General features: G+C 50.5%; 10 protein-coding genes across 10 annotated transcripts; 6 read left to right on the top strand and 4 right to left on the bottom strand.

Moving 5' to 3' along the window:
* Positions 1 to 1,547: 1,547 nt before the first annotated feature.
* PPTG_16569 (hypothetical protein) lies at positions 1,548 to 2,390 on the bottom strand (the record flags this gene model as incomplete). The annotated part of the gene is made up of 1 exon (XM_008914123.1): positions 1,548 to 2,390. One exon carries the CDS (start codon positions 2,388 to 2,390, stop codon positions 1,548 to 1,550), a length of 843 nt encoding a protein of 280 aa, XP_008912371.1.
* An 870-nt stretch (positions 2,391 to 3,260) lies between these two features.
* PPTG_16568 (hypothetical protein) lies at positions 3,261 to 3,653 on the top strand (the record flags this gene model as incomplete). Its single annotated transcript, XM_008914122.1, has 1 exon — positions 3,261 to 3,653. One exon carries the CDS (start codon positions 3,261 to 3,263, stop codon positions 3,651 to 3,653), a length of 393 nt encoding a protein of 130 aa, XP_008912370.1.
* A 2,813-nt stretch (positions 3,654 to 6,466) lies between these two features.
* Positions 6,467 to 8,005, top strand: PPTG_16567 (hypothetical protein). The gene has a single exon (XM_008914121.1). It carries the CDS (start codon positions 6,617 to 6,619, stop codon positions 7,799 to 7,801), a length of 1,185 nt encoding a protein of 394 aa, XP_008912369.1. The 5' UTR covers positions 6,467 to 6,616; the 3' UTR covers positions 7,802 to 8,005.
* Positions 8,006 to 9,165: 1,160 nt separating this feature from the next.
* On the top strand, positions 9,166 to 10,903 carry PPTG_16566 (hypothetical protein). The gene has a single exon (XM_008914120.1). It carries the CDS (start codon positions 9,381 to 9,383, stop codon positions 10,755 to 10,757), a length of 1,377 nt encoding a protein of 458 aa, XP_008912368.1. The 5' UTR covers positions 9,166 to 9,380; the 3' UTR covers positions 10,758 to 10,903.
* Positions 10,904 to 11,143: 240 nt separating this feature from the next.
* On the top strand, positions 11,144 to 11,356 carry PPTG_23941 (hypothetical protein; the record flags this gene model as incomplete). The annotated part of the gene is made up of 1 exon (XM_008914119.1): positions 11,144 to 11,356. The coding sequence occupies one exon, from the start codon at positions 11,144 to 11,146 to the stop codon at positions 11,354 to 11,356; it is 213 nt and encodes a 70-aa protein (XP_008912367.1).
* Positions 11,357 to 12,116: 760 nt separating this feature from the next.
* Positions 12,117 to 16,450, top strand: PPTG_16565 (hypothetical protein). The gene has a single exon (XM_008914118.1). It carries the CDS (start codon positions 12,494 to 12,496, stop codon positions 15,080 to 15,082), a length of 2,589 nt encoding a protein of 862 aa, XP_008912366.1. The 5' UTR covers positions 12,117 to 12,493; the 3' UTR covers positions 15,083 to 16,450.
* Positions 15,405 to 17,747, bottom strand: PPTG_16564 (NEK protein kinase; the record flags this gene model as incomplete). Its single annotated transcript, XM_008914117.1, has 2 exons — positions 15,405 to 16,268; positions 16,338 to 17,747. 2 exons carry the CDS (start codon positions 17,745 to 17,747, stop codon positions 15,405 to 15,407), a joined length of 2,274 nt encoding a protein of 757 aa, XP_008912365.1.
* On the top strand, positions 17,691 to 24,948 carry PPTG_16563 (hypothetical protein). The gene is made up of 2 exons (XM_008914115.1): positions 17,691 to 23,184; positions 23,254 to 24,948. Exon 1 carries the CDS (start codon positions 17,905 to 17,907, stop codon positions 22,516 to 22,518), a length of 4,614 nt encoding a protein of 1,537 aa, XP_008912363.1. The 5' UTR covers positions 17,691 to 17,904; the 3' UTR covers positions 22,519 to 23,184; positions 23,254 to 24,948.
* On the bottom strand, positions 22,544 to 24,291 carry PPTG_16562 (hypothetical protein). The gene is made up of 4 exons (XM_008914116.1): positions 23,549 to 24,291; positions 23,429 to 23,475; positions 23,234 to 23,356; positions 22,544 to 23,172 (listed from the first exon to the last, which is right to left on the bottom strand). The coding sequence occupies exons 1-4, from the start codon at positions 24,068 to 24,070 to the stop codon at positions 22,596 to 22,598; spliced, it is 1,269 nt and encodes a 422-aa protein (XP_008912364.1). The 5' UTR covers positions 24,071 to 24,291; the 3' UTR covers positions 22,544 to 22,595.
* On the bottom strand, positions 24,943 to 27,234 carry PPTG_16561 (hypothetical protein). Its single transcript, XM_008914114.1, has 2 exons — positions 26,439 to 27,234; positions 24,943 to 26,306 (listed from the first exon to the last, which is right to left on the bottom strand). The coding sequence occupies exons 1-2, from the start codon at positions 26,851 to 26,853 to the stop codon at positions 25,516 to 25,518; spliced, it is 1,206 nt and encodes a 401-aa protein (XP_008912362.1). The 5' UTR covers positions 26,854 to 27,234; the 3' UTR covers positions 24,943 to 25,515.
* Positions 27,235 to 27,282: the final 48 nt, after the last annotated feature.

Raw genomic sequence — 27,282 nt, 5'->3', positions numbered from 1 at the left:
CCAGATAAAATTTCGATTAGGCAAAATCTGCAGCAGTTTAAACACTATCGGATTAGAACTGATCCAAACAGATCTTTATTTAACTTGAAAATGTTACGATTGAAATACTACTTAGAAGTACGCCATTCCATAAGTAATTAACTACGATTGGCTTGAGCCATTGTTATTTAAACGCCGTACTGTATTAGGCTCAATGGCTCAAGTCAACCGTTTAAAGCAGACTACCACCATCTTCACCGTGGCGCTGAATTATATCGATTCAATTGTAGGCTTACAATTGCACATGTACACTCTTACAGTTGCTATAAGCTTCCTGTATGTGAATTATGTCGCCAGGGTTGTTTGCTGAAAAGCCCAGGGATGCAGGAGACTCTTGGTGTGTTGTCTTCTTTCATGCTACCCTTCGTTTTGGGCCCGACGCTGCCTTCACATAGACTGCCGCAGCACGTACACCACACGCACGTAGATGGTGCCGTAGGAAAGCAAGCGCTCCGAATTTAGATGCACAAAGGCTAATATGTAATAGTGGAACAACGTTACAGCTAGTGTAACTAAGAGCATCTCCAGTCGAGTGTGCTATCGCTATTTGAATTGATAAATTTTGAATATAATCAGTTAGAATAGCTCAATTTAATCCAGGCGAAGCTCTATTTCTATTTAATAGCATATATTACCGCACAGTAATCTATTATTCGGATGGAAGTCCGTATCGCCGCTGAAATATAGTCTCATCGTAGACTGGATTAGGGCCTCGATAGTCACGCATAATTGAATGATGCCCTAGTTGAATATCACGCGCCATTGACTTCACTCGACCGTATACTGATCCGCGTCGAGGACGCAAACGTTGTCGGCTCCTGCAAAAGGATAGCGTCAACGATAGAGTGAGCTCGTCGTCGGCATCCGCTAGCATTCCAAAGATGTCGTCATCTTCATCGTCTGCAGTTCCAACTGGAAGTTCCATTAGGGCTGTGTGGCAATTATAAGACGTAGGACTGGGTGCTCACAGTTGTATTCCTATTGCTATTTTTGATGGTCCAATCAGAGCACGTTTAATTTTCCGGTTAGAAATAGAATAGCCCCCACGACTGGAGATGATCTAACTACAGAGAGCTTCCTGGTACTAACATACCTGCTTACGATAATAGTCCTTGGGTCCAAAAAAAATTACGCAGTAATTGTTTTTTTTTTTTGCGGATGCTACTGCCCATGTTTTTTAAACGTGAAATCATAGGTATTGGTCATGTATCTCTATGTTTTATCCATGATTCCCAAAAATAAATTACGGGGAACTCGAAATTTATAAAGGTTATGTTTGTGATATGGCCTGACATGTTAAACCATATTGACAGTAGGGTGTGAAAATTGAAGAATGAGAGGACTTTGACATTGTCGGACATTTTTTTCACTGCTGTATTGCATGGTGAAACTACCTTTTGTAATGACAGATTTTCCTGAACTTATGTCGGTGAAGTCATGAAACCATGAAAACGTGACAACATGGAAAACATGAAAACATAATAAGTTTTAGGAATTAGAACCTGTTCCTACTCGGTTACCTTCTCTTTCTCTTTGATTTCATCGCTGAACTTCATGATGGTACGCAGAATATCCCACCGACGACGCAACAATCCCTTCTCCGTGTAATCGCTACCTGCTCCCTTCCAGAAGCGGCGCCAGAAGTACAGACAGATGAAAACGCCGCAGTTAAAGTCGTCCTTTTGGATGGGACTGTGCACGACCGTGACACAAAAAGCCTTCGTAAGGCTTTTCTTAACGATCTCGTCCGCCAGTTGTGCAAGCAAGTTGTGGTTTGCACGTTTGTCCGTGCTATCGTAGCAGCACACAGTCTGCGTAGTCCCATCCACTACGATACACGTCCAATGGGTACCATTGATGTTTAGTGGCAAGAAAATTCGTCCAGAACTAGCTGCTGTGATCAAACTTAATGTCGTTGGTGGGACTCGCATTCCTTTCTTGGGGGTCTTGGGCACAGGCTTTTTCATGGGCGGCAGTAAAATAGTAGTGTTGTTTCCGTACACGCCTTCTACCATCTTTCCGTACGCAGTGATCAAATTGTCGTTGTACCAGCAGCCATTTCGGGCACAATAGAGGTGAGCCCATTCAATATCCACACCTTCTCCGAAGCCAGGGAGACGCTCTTTTAGCCAAGCATCCAGCATTCGTTTAGCAACAGCAGCAGTTTCTTCGTAACAGATCTGCTCATCGGCAATGCTCATAAGCCATGAATAGCAATTCATACCCTTCTCACTTGCATCTACGAGACTCCACACATACTGCACAGGCAGCAACTGCTGGTGGGTAAAGTCTCCAACGGAAGCAACAGTGATCACCCAGCACTCAGCATTCGTATCGACAGGTGGACACATATCGATAGGTTCTCCAAATGGTCGTTTCAACTCGATTAAACGGAGCCCCTACCCACCCTTCACTGGATCTAACGTGAAACACAGTTGAGGTCTTGGGCGGGAAGCTATCGCTGTAGATCGATTAAACTTGTCTTACCTGTGATCAACACACAGCTCAGCACACTTTTGGCGCCTTCACACGTGAGAGCAGGCTTCTAACTCACGGGCGCGACGAAGGGAAAAGCCGCTTGACGAACAGTGGAAGAAGGGACTGCAAACCTAAAACAAATTCAAACAAACGGCATGTTGGAGACGTTATGAGCGTTAATGGAGCCGAAACGTGCACGTACCATCCGTCAGACAGCGCAGGAGGATGGGGGGGGAGAGGGGAGGCACGTGGCGAAACTGGACTGGGCGTGGCAGCAGGCGTGGAGATCGTGAGAGCGAAGAGCTGAAGAGGGGAGCGGCGAGCTTCTCGCGACGCGTGGCGGAAAGTTGAGTGGCCACAAATCAGTAATTTAAAAACCGGAATTTTATTTTACAAACATGACCAAATCATGGTTAAAACATACGAAAAAAAACATTAATTAAAACATGGGCTGTAGAATTTGCGTTTGTTTTTTCAATTTTATCCATACAATCGTCATTCTCCTACAATTGTAACGTCACTATAGGAAATTGTATGCCAGCGTAACCAGGATAGGCTACAATTTCGTACAAAAGATTTTGTACGCCTCTGTGTGCAAGCCAATCAATTAGCACTTTTCGACAACGGTCTTTGAGGAGAATCCGTAAGACAAAGGCGTTACGGCCTCATCCCCATTTTGATTGGATAATAATATAGAATAACCAGTGGTTGGTGCCTGCCTGCATTTTCAGCTTACACTCACGATGGAAGGAGCCGAGGACCCCCCTCTTCCTGCAGCGAGGGCCCAGAGGATAGAAGCCATTCAGACAGTATTCAGGACACCTCCACCGGGCCAGCTTGATGCTGCTCAAGTACGTCGAGCATGTACCTCAGCCAACACCAAGAAAGCCTATCAAAGCTACATGAACGGCGTCTCTAAGTGGGTGAAAGCGACACAAGATTCTGCTGATCGGTTCTTTAATCAAGATGGAAGTCTTAATCTGACTACTTTTACGCCTGAGCATTTCGAGAACTTTCTGATGTACATGATGAACGGAGGAAAGCACAATGTCTCGACGCTAAGCGGATACAGGAGTGCTTTGAAAGATGCATATCGACAGCAGCGAATGGAAGTTCCACGTGATTATATGGGCTAGCTTAAAACGCTATTTCAAGATTTGCAACGAGTGGAAGCAGAGAGTATCCAAGATGGCCATGAACGTAAGCCGGGTAAAGAGCCCCTCACGTTTTCGCTCTATGTGCAGCTTGCTGAACTCTCGATCAAACAGAACTACAATGGATTTATCCATTTATTTTTATTGACCCAGTGAAATTTAATGTGTCGATCGCGTTCTGTCGAAACCCTACGTACCTCGCATCTACACTACTCGGATGATAGTGTGGGGTTTGTTCTACACAAGACCAAGACAAATCAAGAAGGATCGGGACCTAAAGGCCTCAGGCACGTGTATGCTAATCCTCTACAGCCTGTGTGTTGTTGGATGCTTGCTTTCGGCTTATTCCTTGCGTCCAACCCAGCACTTTCGCCGGGTAAGCTATTCCCTGGTTCAAATCAAAAGGCGAGGCTCTCCAAGACTCTCGGAAATCTGTTGGAGGAGCTAACTGGTCAGAAGATTTACGGGACACATTCAATTCGAAAGGGAGTGGCAATATTTGCTAGTAGTGGGAGCACAGGAGGCCCTTCGGTTGTAAGTGTATGCCTACGGTGTGGTTGGTCAATGGGGGGCGTTCAGGACCGGTATTTCCGATATGAAGCCGCCGGTGATCAGTATTTGGGTAGGGTGGTAGCTGGGCTCCCTCAAAACAGCTCTCAATTCGCCGTTTTGCCACCCCACTTTGTTGATCCGAACTCTACATTGGTTACCGAGTCTTTGGCATGGATGTTCCCTTCAATGTACCAGAACGCGCATATTGCACCTGTTTTAAAGCTATGCCTAGCTTCAGTTATCAAACATTACGACTACTTGGTGGAAAAGTTGAGCTCGAAACACCCAATGCGTTCTAGTTACGTATTCTGCAATCCAAGTGTTTTGAGCGATCTTTGCAAATTGCTGGTGGTGGGACGGACTTCTTGGATGAGACCGACTGGAATTCCCCCACAAGTGGAGCTATTTCAACAGCATGCTGAGACTTGAAAATCCCTACAACAGCTACCAAGTCTGCTGCTTGATGGATTCTCAAAACTGCTGGATGAAAAATGTATTGGAGGGCAAAGTCTCACACGAGATACACTCGCAATGACTATTTAGTCGATGCTACAAGAGGCTGGTTTGTGGAAATCGCAAGATTCCACGGCGCAGCAAAGGCCTCAACCAGATCCTCTCAATACTATTTATCACTGGCGGTTAGACGGCCATTTCCATCGGCTTCCTGAAGATTTCGACTTCCCCCAACTTGATGCCCTCGGTGTTTGGCGGATGTGGTGGCTGGGCAACCCTGCATGCGGTTACCCGCCGTTCCGGGCACTTCAACCGACAGATTTCACAAAACGTAACGCAAAATGTACTCGGAATGGGCAGTGCTTGTTCGGCATATAACAACGGCAATTGAGGCTAAACTCGGCACTCCTATGCAGAAGCTTCGCTCGCATGAAGACGTTGACAGTCTTTTCAAGCTGGGTTTGGCAAATATTGCTTTAAAACAGTCAACAAGTTCAGCAAAACAGCGGCCGAAACGTGCGGTAACGACACTGCAAAGGATTCGAGAGGCAATCCACGACGCCAATCCCACGGCACGCACAGTACCACACCGGCATAGAAAAAGAAACAGAAAGAGTTAGTAGATGTATCTTTCAATCTGAATGCAGTAACACGAACCTCGTTTTCGATTTCGCTGCGTTGTTTTCCGATCAGCAGAATGACGAAAATGTAGCGAGGAGAGACTTGATGTACATTAACGTGCTTTATTAACCAATCACATACCGTTACTTCTCCGTTACCACTTCAGGTTACGGGATCTCGACACAACTCATTTATTCAAAATTTATCTAGATATCAGTCAAGTTTTTGAAGCTCCACTTGGTGCCTTCCAAAACATACAAAGTCGCGCATTAAAGTGTAATCACGGTGGATTGTGTAGTGAGACCACTTTTTGGTCATCAAACAATTCTAATCCAAGCTTGGGTGCCTTCCAAAACTCATCTCAAACGGTTTTATCAGTTTAATCGTTATTTTAATTAAAATTACAAAACGGTTTAATGCGCATCAAACCGGTTGCTAACTGTTGGAACACGACCTTCGGGTATAATGAAGTTCAGTCATGTGTTGAATCACGTTGCCGATTAAACTGATAAAAACGTTTTAAATGGGTTTGGAAGGCATCCACTGTGGGGCTTTGGAAACAATGGCTCCTAAGCTCCGCGCGCCAGGAGCGTAGTGATTCCCACCACAGTTTATCAGAGCTGCTCGTACTTGAAACAGATCGAAAAAGAATAAAGCCGAGAACAACGCTCTGACCTTTACAGTTGATAGGAAAAGAGAGAAACGAAAGCAGAACAGAGATAGAATAAGATGACTCCTTGTTCGCCAACGGGACCCCTCTCGATCTGCCGGGGGGATATCCAGTACTATCGATAGCAGTCATGTAGTCGCACACCGCTGTAAAAAAAAACTCCACATGCCTTCGAAGTATACCTGAGTGCAAGCTACAGTTTGCTTGCCCTGCCCGATATTTCGGAGCTTCTACGTGCGCAGTACGACTTTGTAACATACTTTCTATCTTCACACCTCGCGGATACTCTGGTGGGCAACGCAGTATTTCAAAAGTCATCAGTGCTTTGACGGATTGTGATGTCAGATTTGAGTTGCATACAGGTCCAAACGTGCAAGTCAAATGGTGAGACGGCACCTCACGCACTTCAACAATAACCGGATCAGCCAATCAGGAGCGTCACCAATAACTTGGTCTTTGTACAGTAGGCGACATCCTTTACTTTGGTACAAAGTAGACCACTTGGACTGCAACAAGTATCCCAGCTGAAGTCCAAGAAACCAAGGTGAGGAAGACGCTCGCCTACTGAAAGATCGATATCAACGCCCTTTGCCAACTCCATTCAGCAATTTGAACCCCCAAACTCCAAGGCTCGCTCAATCGTTAAACCATGATAATGCTTTACGCTGCTACCGTGACCGCATTGACACTGGCAGCCGTCTACGCTGACGACTTCTGCGACCAGTGGGGTACGGCCACGACGGATAACTACATCCTCTACAACAATCTGTGGGGCGAAAGCTACGCCACGTCGGGCAGCCAGTGCACTGGTCTAGACAGCAGCAGCGGCTCGACCATTTCCTGGCACACCAACTGGACGTGGGCCGGTGCCTCGTCGAATGTCAAGTCGTACGCAAACGCCGCACTCCAGTTCGACGCCGTTCAGCTCTCCAGCATCTCATCTATCCCGACAACCATGGACTATTCGCTCGACTACAGCGACACAATCGTAGCCGACGTATCGTACGATCTGTTCACGAGCTCAACTTCTAACGGTGACAATGAGTTTGAGGTCATGATCTGGCTGGCCGCTCTTGGGGGTGCTGGCCCGATCTCAAGCACGGGCTCCGCCGTTGCTACGACCACCATCGCAGACACTGAATTCAGTCTCTATAGTGGTGCTAACGGTGACACGACCGTGTACTCGTTCGTTGCCTCGGACACAGTCAAGAGCTTCTCCGGTGACCTGATGGATTTCTTTACATATCTCATTGATAACGAGAGTTTCTCCTCTAGTCAGTACCTGAACACTGTCCAGGCTGGCACGGAACCTTTCACTGGAACCGACGTGACGCTGACGGTGTCGTCGTACTCGGCTGTTGTTAACACTGGTGCTACTAGTGGAACTACCTCAGCGAGCTCGGCCGTGACTTCGACTAAGGAGCTTGTTGCAAGCAGCTCGTCGACCGAGTCTGAAACCACGGTGCCTACAGCTACGAGTTCTTATAGTCAAGGGGAGATGGCTGCTTCAGCAGCATCCGGCACGGCTTCGTCAGTGAGCGGTGAGGCCGCGACTAATAACACCACTTCGTCTGTCAATGCTGCTGCTAGTACCTCTTCGTCTCAGAGCGGCGAGACCACGGCTTCTAGCACGACTTCGACCTGGAACGAGCAAGGGTCCTCTGGTAGCAGTGCGACTTCAACGACCACGACCACTTCGACAGCAAGTTCAACCTGGACCGAGACTACGGCTCCAAGTGCCAGCATCTCCACGGTGGAGTCCACCACCACGAGTCCTACCACGTCGACGATTACGGGTTCGAAATGTGCCAGCCGTCGTGTTCGTCGTGCGTAAACTGAATTGAGTCATGAGTGTATCCTGCTCTCGTTGGATAGTACCTTCACGCTTTCAAGAATTTTGCCATCTTCCAGTTCTCCGCGAATCATCAATGAGCGCGATATGTCGCTTTTACAAGCATGTTGAATGTAAAGTTCTGTTGAGTGCAAAAGTTGTTGATGGCCAGCATCTAATGCATACTGATAAAGTCTGTGTATGGATCTACAAGTTGCGGGGCCGGTTTACTTTTTGAGTCATATTTCGGCTCCACTGTACAGCAGTTTGCGGTTAAATTTTTTATTCAGACTATCAGTTAGCGGCAACGAAGATTATCGTTACTTCACCTAATGACAGAGATCGATGCTCAACGTGTAGATCGGGTTCAGTCACTAGCACACCAACACAATATAAAGAGACATATTGGTTGCTGGTGAAGCGCTTGCTCAGCACACAGCTTGGAGCTCTCCGATGACGATACGATAACGTCAAATATCATAACTTATGCATCTCTACATACCGCACCACTATAGCCCAAGCAAAGCGAATCATCTACTTAAGTAAGACCAACCTCGCGAATCGAGCCCTGATGCAATTAGAGAATCCACACTGTACCGCGTACCCATTGGAGTTTGAGCGACTCAGCGTTGCAGGAGCATAAGGAACAGTCTCCTCGCCATTTAATTTAAAGGGAATTCCACAACAGATTTTAAAGATGATCAGACTGCACACGGTTCAATTACCTACCAGTTGATTTCTAGAGTCTGTGCCGTATACGTGGTTGGTATAGACATAGTATTTCAGAAGTATGGCAAGCATAAGGATGCTGCTCAAGTGAGTCAACACGGCTTGTGTACAGGCAGCTTTCACAGCGTGCAGTACCCACCAGATGGGGTGCTTGCTTACATCCAACCGAAGGACTCGCATACGGAGCTTACAAACTGTAAACACGCCCCGTTGATCGATGGAGTGTATTATAGCTCATGTACAAGTACGGGTACCACACCAGCTGAAACCCAACTGCGAATGAGCACGTCACACTTGACACGGTTCCTCGATAACGATATCGCGACAATAGAACCTTGAGGTTCAACATAAACCTCCGAAGTACATGTACATCGAAGTACTGTAGTCGTGTGCTTCGGTTGAAGCAAACAAAATTGGTTTTACCAGGACACAGTGGATCGTATACAGTATACATGTACTAGTGCTAGTATTGTATTACTCCCCATTGAAATTGTGGATGACGCGTGTAAACGTACCAAACGACGTCGTTGGTCGAATGAATACACTTGTCTTTGGCCAATCAGCGCCCGCGAAAAGAGTTCAGCACTGTGAGTCAAATAACTTGCTTTTTGTAAAGAGTTATCTTCAAAAATTGCTGCTTCTCGTTGTAGGGATCCCATCTGCCGTGCAGGAACGAGTTTGCTAACAGCATAGGATGCGCACCGGTTGTCGTTTCCGTTGTCTACTCTCACGAACAGTGCACCAGCGAAGCACAGCCTAATGTTGACCAGCCCACGGCGTACAGGCCGATTGGAGCCCGTCATTCTGCGATTTGCCCAGGTTCAAACCAGCCAGTTTTGACAACTCGACAAGCATGAAGGTGTTCTTTGCTGCTGCTCTGACTGCTGCGGCCATGTCGGCGGCCTATGCCGAGGAATTCTGCGACCAGTGGGGCAAGACTACGTCGGGAAACTACATTATCTACAACAATCTCTGGGGATCCAGTGCGGCTACCGGAGGCGGCAAGCAATGTACCAGTTTGAATAGCGGTTCGGGGGACACCGTCTCCTGGCAAACGACGTGGTCGTGGCAGGGTGGCGACAAGGAGGTCAAGTCCTATGCTAATGCAGCCCTAGAGTTCGAACCGGTGCCTCTTACCGAGGTCAAGTCCATCCCGTCGACCATGTCGTACAAGGTCAAGTACAGCGGCAAAGTGGTGGCCGACGTCGCTTACGACCTGTTCACGAGTTCTACTGCTAAGGGCGAAAAGGAATTCGAGATCATGATCTGGCTGGCTGCTATTGGTGGCGCTGGTCCGATCTCGAGCACCGGCAAGGCCATCGACACGACCACCATCGCTGGCAATGAGTGGAGTGTCTACAGCGGACCCAACGGCCAGATGATGGTGTACTCGTTCGTCGCTTCTAAGCAGGTTGAGAACTTCGAGGGTGACCTCATGGAGTTCTTCAACTACCTTGTCAAAAGCCAGAAATTTAAGACCAGCCAGTACCTGATCAAGGTCGAGTGTGGTACTGAGCCGTTTGTTGGCAATGACGTGACCATGACCGTGTCCAAATACTCGGCCACTGTCAACACGGGCAGCGGTGGTGGCTCGACGCCTACGCAGTCGGGTGACAGCAGCTCAACGGGTGCTCAGACTACAACCGCTCCTTCTACCGGCTCATCGACCGAGGAGACCCCTTCTACCTCGACCACTGGTTCATCGACCGAGCAGAACCCTTCCACCCCTAGCACGGGTTCGTCGACTGAGGAGACTCCTGCCACTTCGAGCACTGGGTCGTCGACCGAGCAGAGCCCTTCCACCCCTAGCACGGGCTCATCGACCGAGGAAACTCCTTCTGCCTCGAGCACTGGTTCATCGACCGAACAGAACCCTTCTACCCCCAGCACGGGATCGTCGACAGAGGAGACTCCTTCCACTGGCTCGTCGACCGAGCAGACTCCGTCCACTGCTTCGGGCGATGATGATACTACTACGTCTTCGGGCGACGAAACCGAGACATCGGGCGCCGGTGACCAGACCACTACGTCGGGTGCGAGCGAGGAGACCACCCCATCCTCAACGACGCCGCCTACCACATCATCTTCAAGCGAGGAGACCCCTTCCACAGGCTCATCCACCGGTCAGCAGGAGCCCACGGAGTCGTCTTCGAGCGAAGAGACCCCGTCGGCGCCCAGCACGCCTGCTACAAACCCGAAGTGCACCCTTCGTCGCGTCCGTCGTGACTAAATGGGTCCTTCGTTACAGCAGCAACTTCACTCCCATGCGGACGAGTTTCGAAGATATGTTTTGAGAATTTGCAGTCCTCTTAGTGAGAAGTTCTCTAATGTTGAATGTTGAGTTTAGCGGGTGCTAGAAAGCCGCAATACTACATACATGTACTCGTGTTAGTGACGTTCGTTATCGATCCTGTATCTTTTCGCGTGTATGCTTGTTCGACGAAGTTTTCCAACTCAACAAATTGCCTCAGTCAGGTACATTCACACTGAGACTCACTGAGTCGTTCACTACACTGTGAATCTCAGACTCAGCGTAGTGAAAACATACACTCATCAGTTCATGCTGCCTCTACGGATATTTGTGTGAGATCTATCCTTCCCAATGTTGCTGTCACCATGTTGTCAGCATGCAACCCGCTTTGCTTCTTATTACTTAAGTTTAAGGTTCCTTTGACGCTTGTCAAAGGTGTAGCACTGCTCCGTCTATCGACTTCAGTTATCATCGCTGACGACCAGTTCAATCCATCACCAGTTGTCTCGGTGATCGACAGCTTCTTCGGCTCGGCGACCGATTTACAACTTGGTGAACCAGTCGTAAATCTCAAGTGAACAAGAGTCGACTGACTACATAACCAACCTGCATCAACTGCCTTGGCTATCAACGGAAGGTTTGTTTGGAGAAGTAATGACAACTAAGTCGACCACCCAGATGCTCGGGGACACATGGACACTGTCCGCTTAACGTGTGTGTTCGTGTATGTAGCGGTCTTGAGGTTTCATCGAAAAATGCCAAGCTGGCCAAGAAGAACGAGAAGATCCGATGGAATCATTCAGTGAATTGCCAAGAACTTTGTGAGTCACGTCCGTTCTCAAGATAAAGATAAAAGTTTCAGCCCCAGCAGTTTAGGGATCGAAGCCAGGGGTTGATCCCGACCAGGAGAGCATTGGTGCTCGAAGTTCGAGAACCAATGCTGGTCCCGTGGCTCTGAAGCTGAGGTGGGGTTACACACGCTGACTCGATTGAGGCACCAATCGCCTGGCCAGCTCGAGCTTCTTCAACGCCCGATGTTTTCCGCCGTGACGTCAAGCTTGGCGAGAAAGTCGACAATTGGCTTCCTCAAGACTCGGTTCGGGATGGGGTGACCAGGCCAGCTCAAGGTTGTCGCCGCCGCTCGCTTTTACGGGCATGTGTGAGAATTGGCTCGCGAGACAAAAAGCACCGAGTTTGTGGCTGGCAACTTTATGCTAAAAGCTGGATTTCCCTCCCTTGTGGCCTCTCCACGGAACTTCTTGGCATGAATCACCTCCCCACTGCAAGTCGCATCATACAAAACGCTAATAATGACTCGGAGCCACCTGACGCAGTAAAAGTCGGTGGAAATTCGGTGCGACTTAGATTTGTATGTGGAAAGGTCGGGCTAGGGCCCGAATTAGCCCCAAACGCGACATTTTGGCGGCGGAGGCCAATCGATTGAGGCCTTTTCGTGCCAAAGAGGCTTCTTCTCCCGACGAGGGAGTAAGTGCAGCGGAAACTTTAGCGGCGCGAGCGGCAACCAGCGCCACTCAAACGTTGCTGAGCGTCTAAGGCGCTCCAGCCTTGAGCCCAGCGGTAGGACAGGCCGAACAATTTTCGCGATTTTTTTTTTTTGTCTTTTTTCACTCTGCGACCATCACTCTTGAAATTTTGCCACGAGAGAAGAGGAAAAAAGACCGTTGTGCATTAACAGCGTGGTGTCGCCTCTGCGGATGAACATGACGACAACCACAGGCCACCCGCAGGCGACGTCGTCTAGCTCCAGTCAGCAACAGCGTCGCCACCATCGTAGCAGAGGAGGCAGCAGCTCTATGGACATGGCACAGGACCCGAGATTCGTCAGAATGCAGGCCATGGCACAGATGCAAATGCAACAGGGGTACATGGGGTACAGTGGAGGGTACTCTCAGCAACACCAGGGGATGATGAAGCAGGGCCAGCCACAGCCGCAGATGCGGTCGACTTCTTCACGTCACAGGCCAGAAGCTCAGCGCAGTAACCAGCCACAGACGCGTCAGCCAAGACTCCACAGATCATCGACCAACGAGATGGTTGCTAGGCGTCCCGAGTTCTCGCAGAGAGACGAGGAATTAGCAGGTCGACCGGCCATGATCGCCATGAGTCAGGACGATCTGCCATTTAATGTCCGACGGGAACGTCACAGTGGAGACAGGATGGAGAACCGCAGCAGACAACGACGACCGACTGAGGAACATCGCGGCAACAGCAAAACGGGCGCTTTCCATGGCAACTGCAGGGGCAGCAGACCAGCAACAGACAGTCAGAGTCGCCAACGCTCAGCCACTACTGCTACAAGCAGCTCTCTAGCTCCAGGAACCCGTAACCCAGAGCCATTGTCCCGTAACCAGGTCCCGTCACGCACGTCAGCGCCCAATCAAGCTCCTGTACGCACGTCAGCACCCAGCCAAGATCCTGTACGCACGCGCGGCCAGGCTCCTGTGCGTACATCGGCGCCAACTCGCAGCTCCGTTCCTGAGCCTGTGGCTTGGCGTGTGGCTGTCGATCCCAAGTCCAAGAAGCCGTACTATTACCACCCGATCACGCGCGAGACAACGTGGAAGAAACCAGCGGAACTGGTTGCTGCGGAGACGCGTGAGAAGCGCCAGTTCTTCTCGGTTATGGAGAATAACATCCGCTTGAAACTTCGTGATGGCTACTACACGCGTGACAGCGAGACGTCCAACTCGAGTCACAGTACACCGGATGCAGTGCACAAGCCCCACGAGATGTCTCCGCACCTCTCGACCCGCTCCTCAGCAAGCACCGTGAGTTGCAACAGCGCACGCAGCAGTTTTTGCTCATTCACGAGCGGATCAGCGCGGTCGCTGCCTGGATCTGCTCGCCAGCTTATTATCAGCTCGACACGGTCGTTGCCGACGACTCCGGAGGGTATGGGCGTACCGTGCATGATACCGGATGAGAACCAGCCTCAACAGGAACCTGAGACCGTGGAGCGCGACTACGAGGATGGCAAGAAACGACCATCACTCTTTAGGACGCTGTCATCGTACGAGACGCCAGTTGTGACCTCGTCTCGCAAGGGAAGTGACGGGATTGACGTGGATGAAGTCGGTCGCAGTGCCTCGACGTCTCTTGCAGTACCGTCGCCTATTCAAGAGCGTGTACGTCTAGCTGCTCTAGTGCCGCGAGCCTCGGATTTAGAGGCTTATGCTCGTGCTGTGAGAGCGGCTAATGGCAAGGGAAGACCGTCACTCCAGGCCATGATGGCGGGCAGAGGCAGCTCTGCATCGGCGCTAATGAACACGAAAGGACCAAGAAGCAAACCCTCTGCTCCCGCTGACAAGCCGCGTGCGCTACGACGTCGTTCTAACAGTACGAACTCCATTTACTTGCGGATGGGGACGATGAATTCCCCCGATCAGGACGCTACAATTCAGTGTGTGGCTACAGTCTTACGTGCGCATATGATGGAGGCTTTGGAGGACCCGATCCGCTCAGACCCGCGCTTCGACGTGTTCGTGACGACCCGAGATCGCCAGCGTCTGGCGTCTGTCTCGGATGAACTGGATGGTGAAGCTTCTGCCTTTGTAGAGGTGGAGGACGACGATGTTATATTGGATGTGGTCCCCACTTTGTCGGAGATCGCGTCCTTTATCAAGAACGTGTTTTCCCGTGCTCAAATGGAGTCGGAGTGCATCATCATGAGTCTCGTGTATGTGGAGCGTCTCCTGAAGGCAACAAGTGGATTCTTACAGCTTCGTGGCGAGAACTGGCGTCGTCTGGTCTTCTGTTCCATGGTGATGGCTTCAAAGGTCTGGGACGACTTGAGTATGACCAATGCGGACTTCTCCAAGATCTGGCCGGAGCTCTCGCTGAAGCAGATCAATGAGCTGGAACTCGTGTACTTGAGTGCTGTGGAGTACAATGTCCGTGTGTCTGCTGTCTCGTACGCCAAGTACTACTTCCATCTGCGCTCCATGTGCGCGACTATGGGCTTGTTGGAAGCGTTTGATGAGAGTGCGCCGCTGAACTTGGATGGAGCTCGAAAGATGCAGGTGCTGTCGGAGGAATACCAAGAGCGTTCGAAGCTCATGCCGGTGCCGCGTCGACGCAGCGTGACCATCACGACCACGTCAGCTGCCGAGAGTATGCAGGCTGGGGCGAACGCTGGTCGCTCTGCGGTCGGTGGCGCGCGGTCCAAGCCGACTAAGGCTTCACCCGCAGCGAGTCTGGAGCAGCTTGTGCACATGCAAGTACGTGTAGCTGGTGGCAGCTCGCTGGGATCAATGTACCGCTTGTCGAACCCGACAAAGCAATGAGAATGAGCTGCCCAAGCCGCCAAATGGGAACGAGGAACGTGGAATCAAGACGGCGGTGGACTGGTGATGTTTTTTTTTTTATTTTGAGTGAGTGTAGTGATTCGTGCAGTGCCTAGTAGCTGTTGAAGATGAACTTCTGGGAGGTGCAGCGTCGTCCCTGTTAGCTGGTGTACGGGTGATGAAAAAGCAAGCAGCCTCGGATGGAGAAAGAGAAACATGAATGTCATGAGTGAAAAAAACTGGATACTACTGTAAGTACCAGAAAGAAAACAAAGCCAAACGTTTGGAAGTGTACGATGAGGTCTTGGACGAGTTGTCTGCTTTATAGTAGCGACGTGATGTAGGTCTGCATCCACTCAAGTGTAGCTCGTTGTGCTGGATCAACAGCAACGTCGGCGTCATCTTCCTTAACTTGGTCGCTAGTAGCTGCAGCGTTCTTGTGCTGCTGAAGACGCTTTTGAAGTGCCGAACGAAACTTTGGGTCTTCTAGAACCGAAGTGTTTAAGGATTCTAGTGAAGGTGTTGGGGCAGTTGAGTATGGCGGAGGAGACACGTTAGGATCGAAGCCTTCAGTCGAATTTTCATCTTCATCGTCTTCGTCATCGCTCGTAGTGTCAGACTCGATAGCGCTTTTCAATTGAAGGACCATCCGCTCGAATTCCAGATTGGCCATCCAGGGTAAAGACGTTAAGTCTTGGTCTTGTTCATCGTCTTGGTTTGGGGTTGGAGGATCCTTGTCTGCACATTCTGGTAAGGATGAAGTGAGAGTTGTTGGGGCTGGTGGGGGAGATACAGTTACTGGTGTTTTGAAGTCTGGTAGCTGCTGGACCAAGATGACTGGGTCGTCTAGTGGCGATGCCATTGCAAGGCGAGGTTTATCACGGTTCTTACGCTGGAACTCGAGTCGGTGTTCACGAAGCGAAGGTTGACTCTTATTAACGACTGCAGAGCCTCGAGTTTTTGGTGCTGATATTGGGGTTTTCTGCTTCGCAGGTTGGCGACGAATTCCCGCTGATGCTGGAGTTGGAGTTTGTTTACTTGTTTTGAGTGTTTTACCGATGACCACTGGCTTCGGATACGCTCGTGCAGATGGTTTTGGTTTCGAGACGCCAATATTCTTCGCGATGGCTTTAGAAGGAGCAGGAGGCGGCAGATTCTTCACTAGCTCCTCTTTCTGGGCAGCCCACTGAAATCAACAGAATAGTACATACACGTATTAGCAGCTAAACCAACGGAGTATGTTGTATCAACTCACCTTTGCGTTGAATGCAGCTGCACGTTCCGATATCCCATTGTGAGCTTTAGCGTGGTCTTGGTCGCTTGCCTTCGAGATGGTTGGAGGGTGAGGAAGTGCAGCCACAGCGGCAGCAGCGGCTTTATTTGCTTCGATTTGCGCCTTGAGCTTCGCCTTAACCTGAACCGAAGCTTGAGATCCTAATCGTTTTGTCTTCGTAGGTACCGCACGTTGTTTAGCAACGTTCGCTTTGTTGACAGGAACTCGAGCTGGTTGGGCCAGTTTTTGAATGCGCCTGAAAGCGCCGGAAGGCAGTCCTCGAGCTTTCCGGCTTGCACCTAACAGAGACCCCACTCTCTCGGGTGTTCTCCTCGGTTTTTGTTGCTGCCGAGAAGGTTTAATAACTGCGTTCATTGACGGAACTCGAGCTACTGGTTCTGCTCGGCGTATCTGCTGAGCGATCGTTATGGGTTTGTCTTCAAGTGTAATTTTCTTTCGGAAGATATTCTCTCCATGGAGCACCGTGTGATTCAACTCCGAGGCGAGCGCATGAGCTGATAAGAAGGTTTGAATTCGAGCCAAGACGAGAGGTCGACGGATGAGTTGGTTCACACTTGGTCGTGCACGTGGTTCCTTTCTTAACATGTCGTCGACCAAAGCTTGGAGCTCTTTCTTGATGCTGTTTAGCTTCCCACATGATGGTAACTGTGGAGTCACTCCGCGTACGATGTTATCAAACAATTGTCGTTGACTACGACCGTCAAACACGTGGATGAACGAGACCATCTCGAACAATACACATCCTAGACTCCAGACGTCGGCTTTGGCGTTGTAACGTTTACCCAGGCAGATTTCAGGGGCTGTGTAGTACGGTGTTCCAATAGAAGTCTGTGCACACGCTAACGTGTGACTTAGCACTGTAGCAACTCCCAGGTCTCCCACCTTCACGACACCCGATTTTGTAAGGAAAATGTTGGCAGGTTTCACATCGCGGTGAAGTATTTTGCGGTCGTGAAGATGCTTGAGTGCCAGGCAAACCTGCACGAAGAGACCCAATAGTTCATCGGGTTCGAAGTAGGTCCCACGCCTGGCTCGTCGCTCTAATTCGTTGCTCAAGTCTCCGCCGTCTGCAAACTCCGTTACGATACACAACACCGTCGGACGCTGGTGATGACGTCCTAGGTATGCCAAGTTAGTGACCGATGGCTTGAGTAAGAAGCTCTCTTTGCAAGAAATAATGTTGGGATGATCCAGCGCTGCTAGCAGTCGAGCTTCTCGTTGAGCGTTTGCCTGGTCGCGAGGATCCAGCACAATCTCTTTGATAACAAACTGATGCTTCTGCTCAGTCGAATCCGTAGTCTTTCGCGTCGCCAAGTAGGCACTTCCATAACTTCCTTGACCAATCTTACGCACCTTCACGTATTTCTCCATGACAACTGCAAGGCACTGGAAAAACTCGAAAGTGGGAGACTTGTCCAAACAAGAAGCAGCAAAAAATAGAGTGAAGCTGAGAACAAGAATGCTGTAGCATCGCATGTGTGGTTTTTATTCGTAAAGTTACAGGTGCGTTCTAATGGCGTAGCAAACAATGAACCCTTCTCCTGCCTCGAAGTATCATGTTACTGCGAAAATCATTGATCCACCGATGGCCATGGCTGGCCGCTTTCCACGTGCTCTCACAAGTGAAGATAACGGCGAAGGATTTCTTTACAAGGGGAGCACTGGTCCAGTCACAAAGGGAGGTCATGGATTCCAACGCAAACCTCCACACATTGACATGGCTCGAGAGTACGAGGCTGCTGGAAAAAGTTACAAAGCTGCTCGAACCACTATCGCCACACTAAATGAACGACATCGGCAGCTACAAATTGCACAGGAAGAAGCCTTCGAACGGGAGACACATGACCGCAAATTCACTGCCAATTTCGCCGAGACGAGGCTTGCAACTTGTGGAGTTCCTACACTAAACTCAATGAGCGTACGTATCGAGCGTCAACGTGAACTAGCGAAAGTGAAAACCAACGATAAAAGTCCGATTAAACTTACCAACAAGAAACTTCGTGAAGTAGCTCATCGTGACCACCTCAACACGCAGATCCGAGCTGCAGTACGGCATTCCTACGGCTCACAAGAACTCGATCTCAAGTCACTGGAACTTGTACATATCCCACGAACGGCTGTGTTTTCAACGCTGTTATTGCAACTTGCTCGCACGATTCGGACTGTAAATGTGTCTCGTAATGCCCTACGTGAATTTCCTGATACTTTTGTCCAAGCGTTTCCAGAAGTCGAGACGATGGTGTGTAAGGAGAACGCGTTAGCACGGTTACCGCTACGTGCTCTTGGTGAACTACGCTACTTAAGGGTATTAAATGTCTCGGGAAACCAGCTCGATGAACTACCTGATCTACCAGAAACACTGGAAACACTCGACGCTAGTCGAAATCGACTGCAAGATATTCAAAACTTACATGTATTGACAAAACTTATCACGCTGGACTTGAGCTACAATCACTTCCAATTGCTACCGTGCGGACTAATGGCGCTACACAAGCTGCAAACACTTATTCTATCTGGGAACCGCCTCGTGACCCTTGCAACTAGACCTCAACTCCTTCGAAGACGTGACGACACGGTAGCAAATCCACAGGACGATGACACTGCCAAAGAACCCACAGAAGAGGAAAAGGAAGCTGAACGTAAGCAGTGGCGAGTCGAAGCGGATCCGGTCACAAACGATAAAGTATATTTCCACTTGCAATCGAAACGTGTGACCCGTGCCAAGCCCAAATGTTTTCAGGTGTTAATTCCTAAGCTCCAACTTGGAAACCAAGTTCAGAAACAGGATAAGCGAGCATTGCTAAAAAGTTATCCTGATGGCTGGGAAATTATCCTGCCAAGTCCGTTAGATACCTCAACAGCGCTGCAGTTTGTAAATCATAGCACAGAAGAACACTATTCAACGCTCCCACCGGGGCTTGATCACTGGGAAGGTGTCGATCACTTGCAATTGCTGGTTTTATCCGGTAATGAACTGCTGGATCTCCCGCCTTCGATTGGAAAACTAAAGCGATTGAAGCGTCTTGAAGCCGAGAACAACAAGTTATTAACTCTTCCTGATGTATTACAGGATCTAGTAGCGCTCGAGACGGTTAGACTTGGTATGAACGGACTGGCAACACTGCCTCCATCATTTTCTAAGCTGGTTAACCTGACTGACCTAGATATCAAGTTGAATCGTCTTCGAGAACTACCGGATCGGTTAGGAGACTTGCAGCAGATTTGTGTGCTTGATGCAAGTTCCAATGCGCTGGAGAGGCTCCCACGTTCGTTTCTAGCTCTCAAGCGGATTGTTACATTACGCCTGTCAGGAAATAACCCACTACTAAGTGCTGGTTTTGCTGCCGAGACTTTGCGAACCGGGAACCTGGCCGAGATACGATGGCAGCTCGAACATCAGATCGAATGTGAAAAACACGGAGGGTCACGGCCACCGGAGCCTCGAGCGCGATTAATTGGCGTTGGCTCTGAGTGCTGGAGTACTGATTTGCACATTAACCGTGAATTCGCTCGAGCCGTTGAACTTGCTCAAGAAGCTCACACTCTTTCAATGCACTGGCGCGGCATCGAGGCTCCTGAACTTCCTCGTATATTCTTCACAGCTGTGCCAGATCTACGCGAACTTCGGCTCTCTGGGCAGAACTTGGACATTCTTCCTGCGGGGTTCGGGGCATTCACGAAGTTACGATTGTTACAGCTCCGACAGAACGAAATTCGAGCGATTGCACCTGAAGTGTTTGGATCGATTGAGGCACAAAATGTTACATCAAATCTGGGAATTGGTACGAGTTTGGAGAGTCTAGATCTTCGCTACAATCGACTGGAAATACTACCGGATACGTTTACCAACTGCGTGAAGCTTCAAGTGTTGCTTGCCAGTCATAACATCCTCGCATCATTACCAGAGTCATTGGATGGGCTTGCAAATACTCTAACGGACTTGCAGCTAGCACACAACCAGCTAGTAATAGGCCCACGAGCTGTATCGTCCCTCCTCGCTCTGGAGAGACTTGATCTATCATTTAACCACATTGAAACTCTCGACGAACTGGACTTTTCGTTATTACCACGACTTCAAGTACTGCGTTTGAGTGGGAATCGCCTAACAGAACTGCCAATGTCCTTGGGTGGGATTGGACCTTCCGGTGGCAAACCCCCTCCAATACGAGAACTTACCTTCGCAGGCAACATGCTCATCGAATTCCCACCTGCTGTGCTACTGTTAGGCGCCACTCTACAGCGACTGGAAATGCAGAGCAATCGCTTCGAACGACTACCATTGAACTTCGGTGCTGCACTTCCAGCACTGGAAATCGTTGAAAGTGACGGCAATCCGTTCCGTTCCCCACCAGCTGAAATTATGCGTCTTGGAGCGAAAGCTATCCGTTCGTATCTACTCAAACGTCAACAGAGAGTAGACGAACTTACTGCGTTACTCAGTGCTCTGGGTCTTGTCTTCGATCGAGACTCTTTCGACAAACCGACCATGCGTCATCTCTTACCTCCAGACGTACCGTTAACGAGTCTTCCGTTCCTAACAGCGAAGCATATTACAGTCTTTGACCGTGCAATTGATCGCTACGTGAACGGCGCGTTCTATCTCCCTCCTCCACCTCTCGGAACAGGTCCACAATTCCGTAGAGGTGTGGATATTTTTCAAGAATTGTTGCTTAGAAAACATTTCGAATTGGCACAAAGACACCATCGTACAGTTCTCGAGGAACTTCTCCAGTTACTTGGATTAATTCGTCAGAAACGCTGGGCTGATAAGACTGATCTAAGGTACGATATGTTGCGACCATGGGGACGTAAAGGGGAACTGGTTGGCGTCTATACGGTACGCGGGTCTCTACTCTTCCCGGATGACTACAAAGCTGACGATGGACGAGTTCGACCACCTTTAAGTCCCGATAAAGAGCTTCCAAGTGTGCTGAAAGTCGTAGAAACCCGCACACACCGTGGGTTCCCACCTGAGCCTTTCATTGAAAACAAACGTACACTACGTGACGTCGAACGTGCCCTGGATCAGTATGTCGGTCAGTACGGACCTGTAGGAGTTGTCCACGCTAATGTGCCACTGCGTTGTGGCTGTGACGAGCTGCTACGCTTTGGTAAGATGCATGATCCGTGCGAACAACCAGGCTGGACGATCGTGCGCGTATTATACACTGAAGAGGAAGTCGCACGTCGAGAACAGGACGAAAAGAGACTGCAAGAAGCGCAAGACGCACTACTCCCTCAAATCCGTGCGTTCCTTGAGACTCCGGAAGGTGAAAAGCGATTCCAACGCGAAGTTGGAACTGCTAAGAATGCGTTAAGAGTGCATCTCCGTGTTCTTACAAAGCAGTTAAAGATCCATCGTGCCAAGTTGAAGCCACTTGCCAAAGCTCATGCGAAAGAAGAGAAACTGGAAAAAAAGATGCAACGAGCTGCGGAAAAAGCAGCCAAGTCTGGCAAGGAGGTTTCTATGAAGAACGCAGAGACGCTAGGGGAGTTGAAGGCCAGGATTGCCAAGCGTGAGAAGCTCGAGTTCGCTGAAGCTCGTGTCCGTGAAGATATCGAGGAGCTGGAACGTGGAAAAGCTCGACTTGGTCAGGGTCACGCCGCTTTTCGACACGAAGTGGAACAGATTTTACTTGAAAAAGTTGGCGCTACCGTGCGGCAACATCTTGTACGGCAGCAACGGGATAAGGCTATCGCTATGGGTTGGCGTCGTCCTTGGGACGGTATCGGTGGACGCGCTTTCGAGCGTTATCAACGGGAGATTCTTCGTCACAAACTAGGTGGAGTGGACGAAGAGGGAGCTGCCGCAGGGCCTGAGAGCGTCACGAAAAACGTTATCAAACCTGACACGAAAGACAAATCTGAGAGTGATGAGAACGAAGAAGATGACGCGGTGAGTGATGATAACAGCGAGATTAGTGACGTTTCTTTCGACGGGTATGATGATTTAGTGGCAAATATGGTACGAGAAGACGATGACGATGACGATGACGAGGAGAGCGCTGCAATCGCTGAAGCTGCAAGAGCTGCTGCAATGGCAGCATTGGAAGCGGAGGAAGCGGAGAGAGATGCAGAAGATCTGGACGATATCAGCTCAGACGAGAGCGATAAGCATGAATCTGAGGATAGCGATCTCTAATCTGAAAGTAAAGAGAAGGTGGGGATTGGACTGGCAAGCTGGAAATGGTTCAGTGTATTGCCCACATGATGCTATTCTCACAAATACAGCGGCTGCTGCCCATGCTGCTGCTGCTGATAGCGAAGGTTATACCCTCCGTTGGTGGCATGCTGCGCTTGTTCGGCCGCAACTCGATTGGCGTTTCGGATCGAAGGCGACGTGCTTCGCTTCCGCGGCGCACGCATCGACACGCCGTCGATTACCGGGTATCGTTCTGCAAAAGAAGGTGTGCGCGGCGTCTTCAATAGCGTCTGCAGCACTGCGTCACGCCGGCCTGGATTTTCATGCAAATGGCGGAATTTCTTGAAAACTTTCATGGCGTACCGAGCGTCGATGACCGGATCGTGATCCGCTTCCTGAATGTCCTGCCCAAGCAGATATTTGGCCACGTGGCGCAACGAAAAATAGCGATAGCGCACCACTCCGTTGGTCGACTGCATTGGTAAACGGAAAAGATCAGCCACATCGAACTCGCCCTTGTAGTCCGTCGGCTTCTGAAGCGTGAGCCATTCCAGATCCTTCTTGATGGACTGACCCACAATAACGCTTTCCACAGGCAGAATTGCCTTCAACCGCACAAGGGCCTCTTTTAGGTCTGGCGCATCCTTCAAGTTGCTTTGAAAAAGAGTGAGTTATCCGCAACTTCTTGCAATATTTTGCAGTAAATGTGCCTCACCTCTCTGTGATTCCTGTAAGCTGTGTGAGGTAGCTTACGATAGGCTTGGTAGGCTTGACGTACTGGTCGAACACCACCTTCTCGTCCTCATCCACTACGGCAATACGCGCTACATCACGGTCACTGGCCAAACCACGTCAACATTAACTTCAACATGAAAAAAAAATCAACCATTACGCCGCGTAATTTACGCACTTGGTGCCATTGCCCGTGGCAACACACTCGACGTCAATCGCGAAAAACTGGAGACAAAAAGGTAACAAGCACCGTCAATACTGTACCCAGAAGTTGAACAAATAGTTGCTTTTGCCGCACCGGTCCTTCAATATCCCTCGTCAACACTGGCAAAATCTCGCTGATCGTTTCCTTTTTCTGCGGATTCGCTTGAATCTGCAGTTTCCTTTTGGGCTTGGCAACGACAGTTGCCGCATTCTCATCGTCAGGCTCAGGCGCTACCATCATCATTGGCGGCGGCAGCCCTGGGTGGTTGTAAAAGACAGCGCCACCACTGGCCACCGCCACGGGAAAGTCCTGCGGTAATGGGGGCGCCGCCAGCTCGTCGTAGGCCGCGAACTCGGGCGCCTCCGGGCCGCTGGTCTCCGCCGCAACGTGCATGAACGGGCAGTTTGTGCCGTTGCGACAGCCGCTATCGGACGCGAAGAAGTGGCACGTGCGCGGTTGAGTGGGTGCGGGGATGGAGCCATTGGCGTACGGATTGGCGGCGCTCAGCAAAACGTCGCTCGTGGCTGCCTCGCCGTCGTGGCGGAAGGTGCACGAGGCCCCACGGAAGCAGCCCTGCGGCGACTGGAAGAAGCGGCAGGCGCTGGAGCTGCTCATAGCGGCGGGAGGGTGACTGTCCCTAGACTAGTGCGTGGTCCGGCCTTGGTCTCTGTAGCAGTGGAGGGATGGAGAAGAAGCGCCGATTGGGTAAAATAAGAAGAATTTATGTGCGGTATACTCAGAGCGAGTGTGGTCCTCTGCCGAGGTGGCCAGCTGCAGGTGTAAATGCTCACCCGCTGTGGCGTGAACTGTGGCATCGGCCACTGATTCTCAGGCAGATGTCTCTGTTGTCTGCGTTGGGAGTGTTAGTGTCGAGGTTGTACGTCTCCCTGAAGCTTTTCCCGAGATCGTCTGGACAAGCGAAAACAACTCGATCTGGATCAGAGCTATACTTCAGACCACGTCCTTGCCCCATGGAAGACTCCAAAGGTGAAGCTCCCTGATCAAGACCTAAAAGCTGTAAAAGCTGGGTGTGGTCGGTGTGGCTGTATTTGCGCTGCTCGGTACATTCAAGTACTTGTCTGAGGAGTTTGAAGTGACCGATAGGAATTATCGAGGGCGGCACGCCAAGACTACCTACGGAACACAGATCGGAGTAAGTACAGCACGGAGCTATTACATGTACGTGCTGGGTCCATGGACTCTGTAGCTCGATATCTCCTTAAGTATTGCCGATCGTCACAGACGTGTGCCCATTCATCGGCACGTGCAGCTGGAGACGCGCCGCAATATCATTGTCATCGCATCTGCAGTCGACGTGTTAAACGCGCGTATCGCTGTGTGCGTCCTCACCGAATTCCATTCAAGATGCCTTTGAAGAGCAACTTCACTCGTTGCTACAGTCCCGTCACATATTTTTTTTCGCCACATCTCAGAGAAAAAGCATTTGTTTTCATAAAGAAAGCGCTTTTGTGAAAATCAGATGCGAAAAGTGCTTTGTTCTGTTAAATACGAAGCGACATTGCGTGTCTTTGTTGTGCATTGCGTCGGGCTCCGTCACGACTTGCAAATGAGCCGGAAAAGTGTTTTCTTTGCATGCTTCAAGCATCCTTCTTTACCGTACCCAGCAAGTCTTGCATTTCCGGTGGTCTCAGCTCGGCAACGCAATTTACGCCGAGCGGCTCTCTCTGGCCAATGGAACTCCGATGGGCAGCACACGTTCTGATGGTTGTGCGTGCTCTTGTAAGTGCACGCGCCAGCGCATGTTTGAGAGCTTTGCACTGCTGTTGCCCAAACCTGCTGCCTGGATGGATACAGAGGCTCGCGGTTCGTACATGTGTCGACCGCTTCACGGGCCGGCAGTGCTGCAGGCGGCAATTGCCGCGCTGCATTAGGTGTGTTTTCACCTCTGCGATTGGTGTTATATTCCTTTCGTCCGCGATGTCTTTAGCTTCGGCCACATTGCGCCAAAACCAGCTTTTGTCTACACTATCATATCATACTTAGTCTCGCCCCATTGCGAAGCTTGTCATACATCAGACCCTCCCAACTCCACAAATGCGTCACACACTCGCGATCATACGCGCGAACGGTAATGCTGCTGCACTTGTTGCCGGCGCTGTTGGTACGGGTGCGGGCTTGGCCACTGAAGTAGTTGCGGGGGTCTGCGGCTTTGCACATGTTGCCGTCACTCGAGGCACTGCCGACACCTGAGGTTTGGCTGCCGGCGTCATGGCCGGTGGAGCCATCGCGCCGGTAGGAGACGTAGGAGACGCGTACCCAGCGGACGTCGAGCTCGGTGGTAAAGCACTGCGAGCGGCCGTGCCAGTCTTTGCGTCGCCGCTGTTCTCCAGCACACGCACAAATCGGCCCTTGATACGCGGGCGATCGTCAGCCAATTTCTTCCTGCAATCGTACTTGATGCTCTTCTTCCACGTGCGGTTTTTGCGCTTTTCGTGGAACTTCTGAAGACGCAGTTTGCGCGCTGCCGGGCTGTACGAGCCAATCTTCTTCTCCGTCGAGTTGGGCTTGGCTGTCGACGCTCCGACGTTAAGAACGCTGAGAAGCGAGTCCGCCGACGTCGAGCTGTTTGCTGCAGATACACGAGCCTGCTCCTTGCGCAGCTCCTCAGCAGCAGCCGAATTGGCTGCAAGGGAACTAGCAGAGGTACCTGTTGTCGTCTTGTCACTAACCTGTTTCGCGTCAGTGTCCTTGTCCGAGAAGAGGCTGGTGCGCTTCTTGCTCGAAGTACTTGTCGGGGACGGGATCTTGAAGTTCATGGTGTCGAAGCTCATGAGGAGCTTCTCGGCGTCCTTGGTGGTGCTTGACTCCAAACGGATGTAGGCCGGGTCAACTATAGGCGCAATCAACGCATCAAACGGCAAAGGATGAGCACGTGTTCGTCTCAGCCACTAGGCACGCGTCGATTTCGGTTTGCATTGCAAGAAGCAACATCAAACAGAAAGAGCAAACAGCAAGAACTAACCGAAGGTCGAAGCCATGTCCGCCGAGTCCTCGAAGGCCAAGCCGCCGCGCAGGAACGAAGAGCCGAAGCCGAAATCGTTGACGTCGTCGCTCGTCGTGTGGTCCTGCGCCAGAGCGTCCATGCTCAGCGTCAGGTCCATCTCGTCGTGGGCCACCCAGTCAATATCCTGGTTCAGCCGGTCATCAAAGTCCATTGCGCGCACGTAGTCGTCGCTGATCCATCCGTCCAGGTCGAGTTCGAACTCGTTCTTGAACATGCCGTCCAGACGAGCCTTCTTAGAGTCACTGGCACCGGTCAGCACACCACCAGCATGCGAGCGCTTGTTGCGCTGTACTGCGGCGCTCTTGATCTTGTCCTGTGGAGACAGGCACATGGCCGTCTTGCTCTCCTCGATGGGGCTTAGCGGGTTCTTCATCGGATGAGTTTTGCGATCTTTTCCGTTCTCAATCGGTTGGCACAATGGCGATCCAAATTAGGAACGACTCGCGACGAAGCAAAATGAATATCTAAAGAACTGGCTGGCAATGGTCTAACACCAAGCAGTCAGTTGTAGCTCTAGTCGCGAAACGACGCTGATCGAAATGTGTGTGTGGCACTCGATTGGTTTCGGCAATTCAGGCGGTAGTGCAGTGTCTCGAGTGCAAAATGCAACAGCGAGGCACGAAGCAATTTGTCACGCTAGTGATAAAAGTTGGAGACAGGTGGAAGATCGTCGGCCGATTCACGAAGCCGCTCGCCCACTGCAAGTAGCTTTGATCGCGCCCGAGCCGAGAGGTCCTTTTTCCGCAGAGGATTTCAAAATGGTGGTCGGCACGGAGCTCGTGGAAAAAAGCACATCTTTGGA

The sequence above is a fragment of the Phytophthora parasitica genome (genome assembly GCF_000247585.1).
Source record: "Phytophthora parasitica INRA-310 unplaced genomic scaffold supercont2.58, whole genome shotgun sequence".
Taxonomy (NCBI): domain Eukaryota; phylum Oomycota; class Peronosporomycetes; order Peronosporales; family Peronosporaceae; genus Phytophthora; species Phytophthora nicotianae.
Note: the sequence above shows the minus strand (reverse complement) of the source record. Positions and strands in the feature narration are given on the sequence as shown.

Coding starts and splice junctions, on each gene's coding strand:
- PPTG_16561 (XM_008914114.1), bottom strand. CDS start 26,853: ATGAAGAACCCGCTAAGCCCCATCGAGGAGAGCAAGACGGCCATGTGC. Junction 26,307..26,438: donor GGACATGGCTTCGACCTTCG/GTTAGTTCTTGC, acceptor TTGCGCCTATAG/TTGACCCGGCCTACATCCGT.
- PPTG_16563 (XM_008914115.1), top strand. CDS start 17,905: ATGAACCCTTCTCCTGCCTCGAAGTATCATGTTACTGCGAAAATCATT.
- PPTG_16562 (XM_008914116.1), bottom strand. CDS start 24,070: ATGAGCAGCTCCAGCGCCTGCCGCTTCTTCCAGTCGCCGCAGGGCTGC. Junction 23,476..23,548: donor CGAGGGATATTGAAGGACCG/GTGCGGCAAAAG, acceptor TTTTGTCTCCAG/TTTTTCGCGATTGACGTCGA. Junction 23,173..23,233: donor CTTACAGGAATCACAGAGAG/GTGAGGCACATT, acceptor TCTTTTTCAAAG/CAACTTGAAGGATGCGCCAG.
- PPTG_16565 (XM_008914118.1), top strand. CDS start 12,494: ATGAACATGACGACAACCACAGGCCACCCGCAGGCGACGTCGTCTAGC.
- PPTG_16566 (XM_008914120.1), top strand. CDS start 9,381: ATGAAGGTGTTCTTTGCTGCTGCTCTGACTGCTGCGGCCATGTCGGCG.
- PPTG_16567 (XM_008914121.1), top strand. CDS start 6,617: ATGATAATGCTTTACGCTGCTACCGTGACCGCATTGACACTGGCAGCC.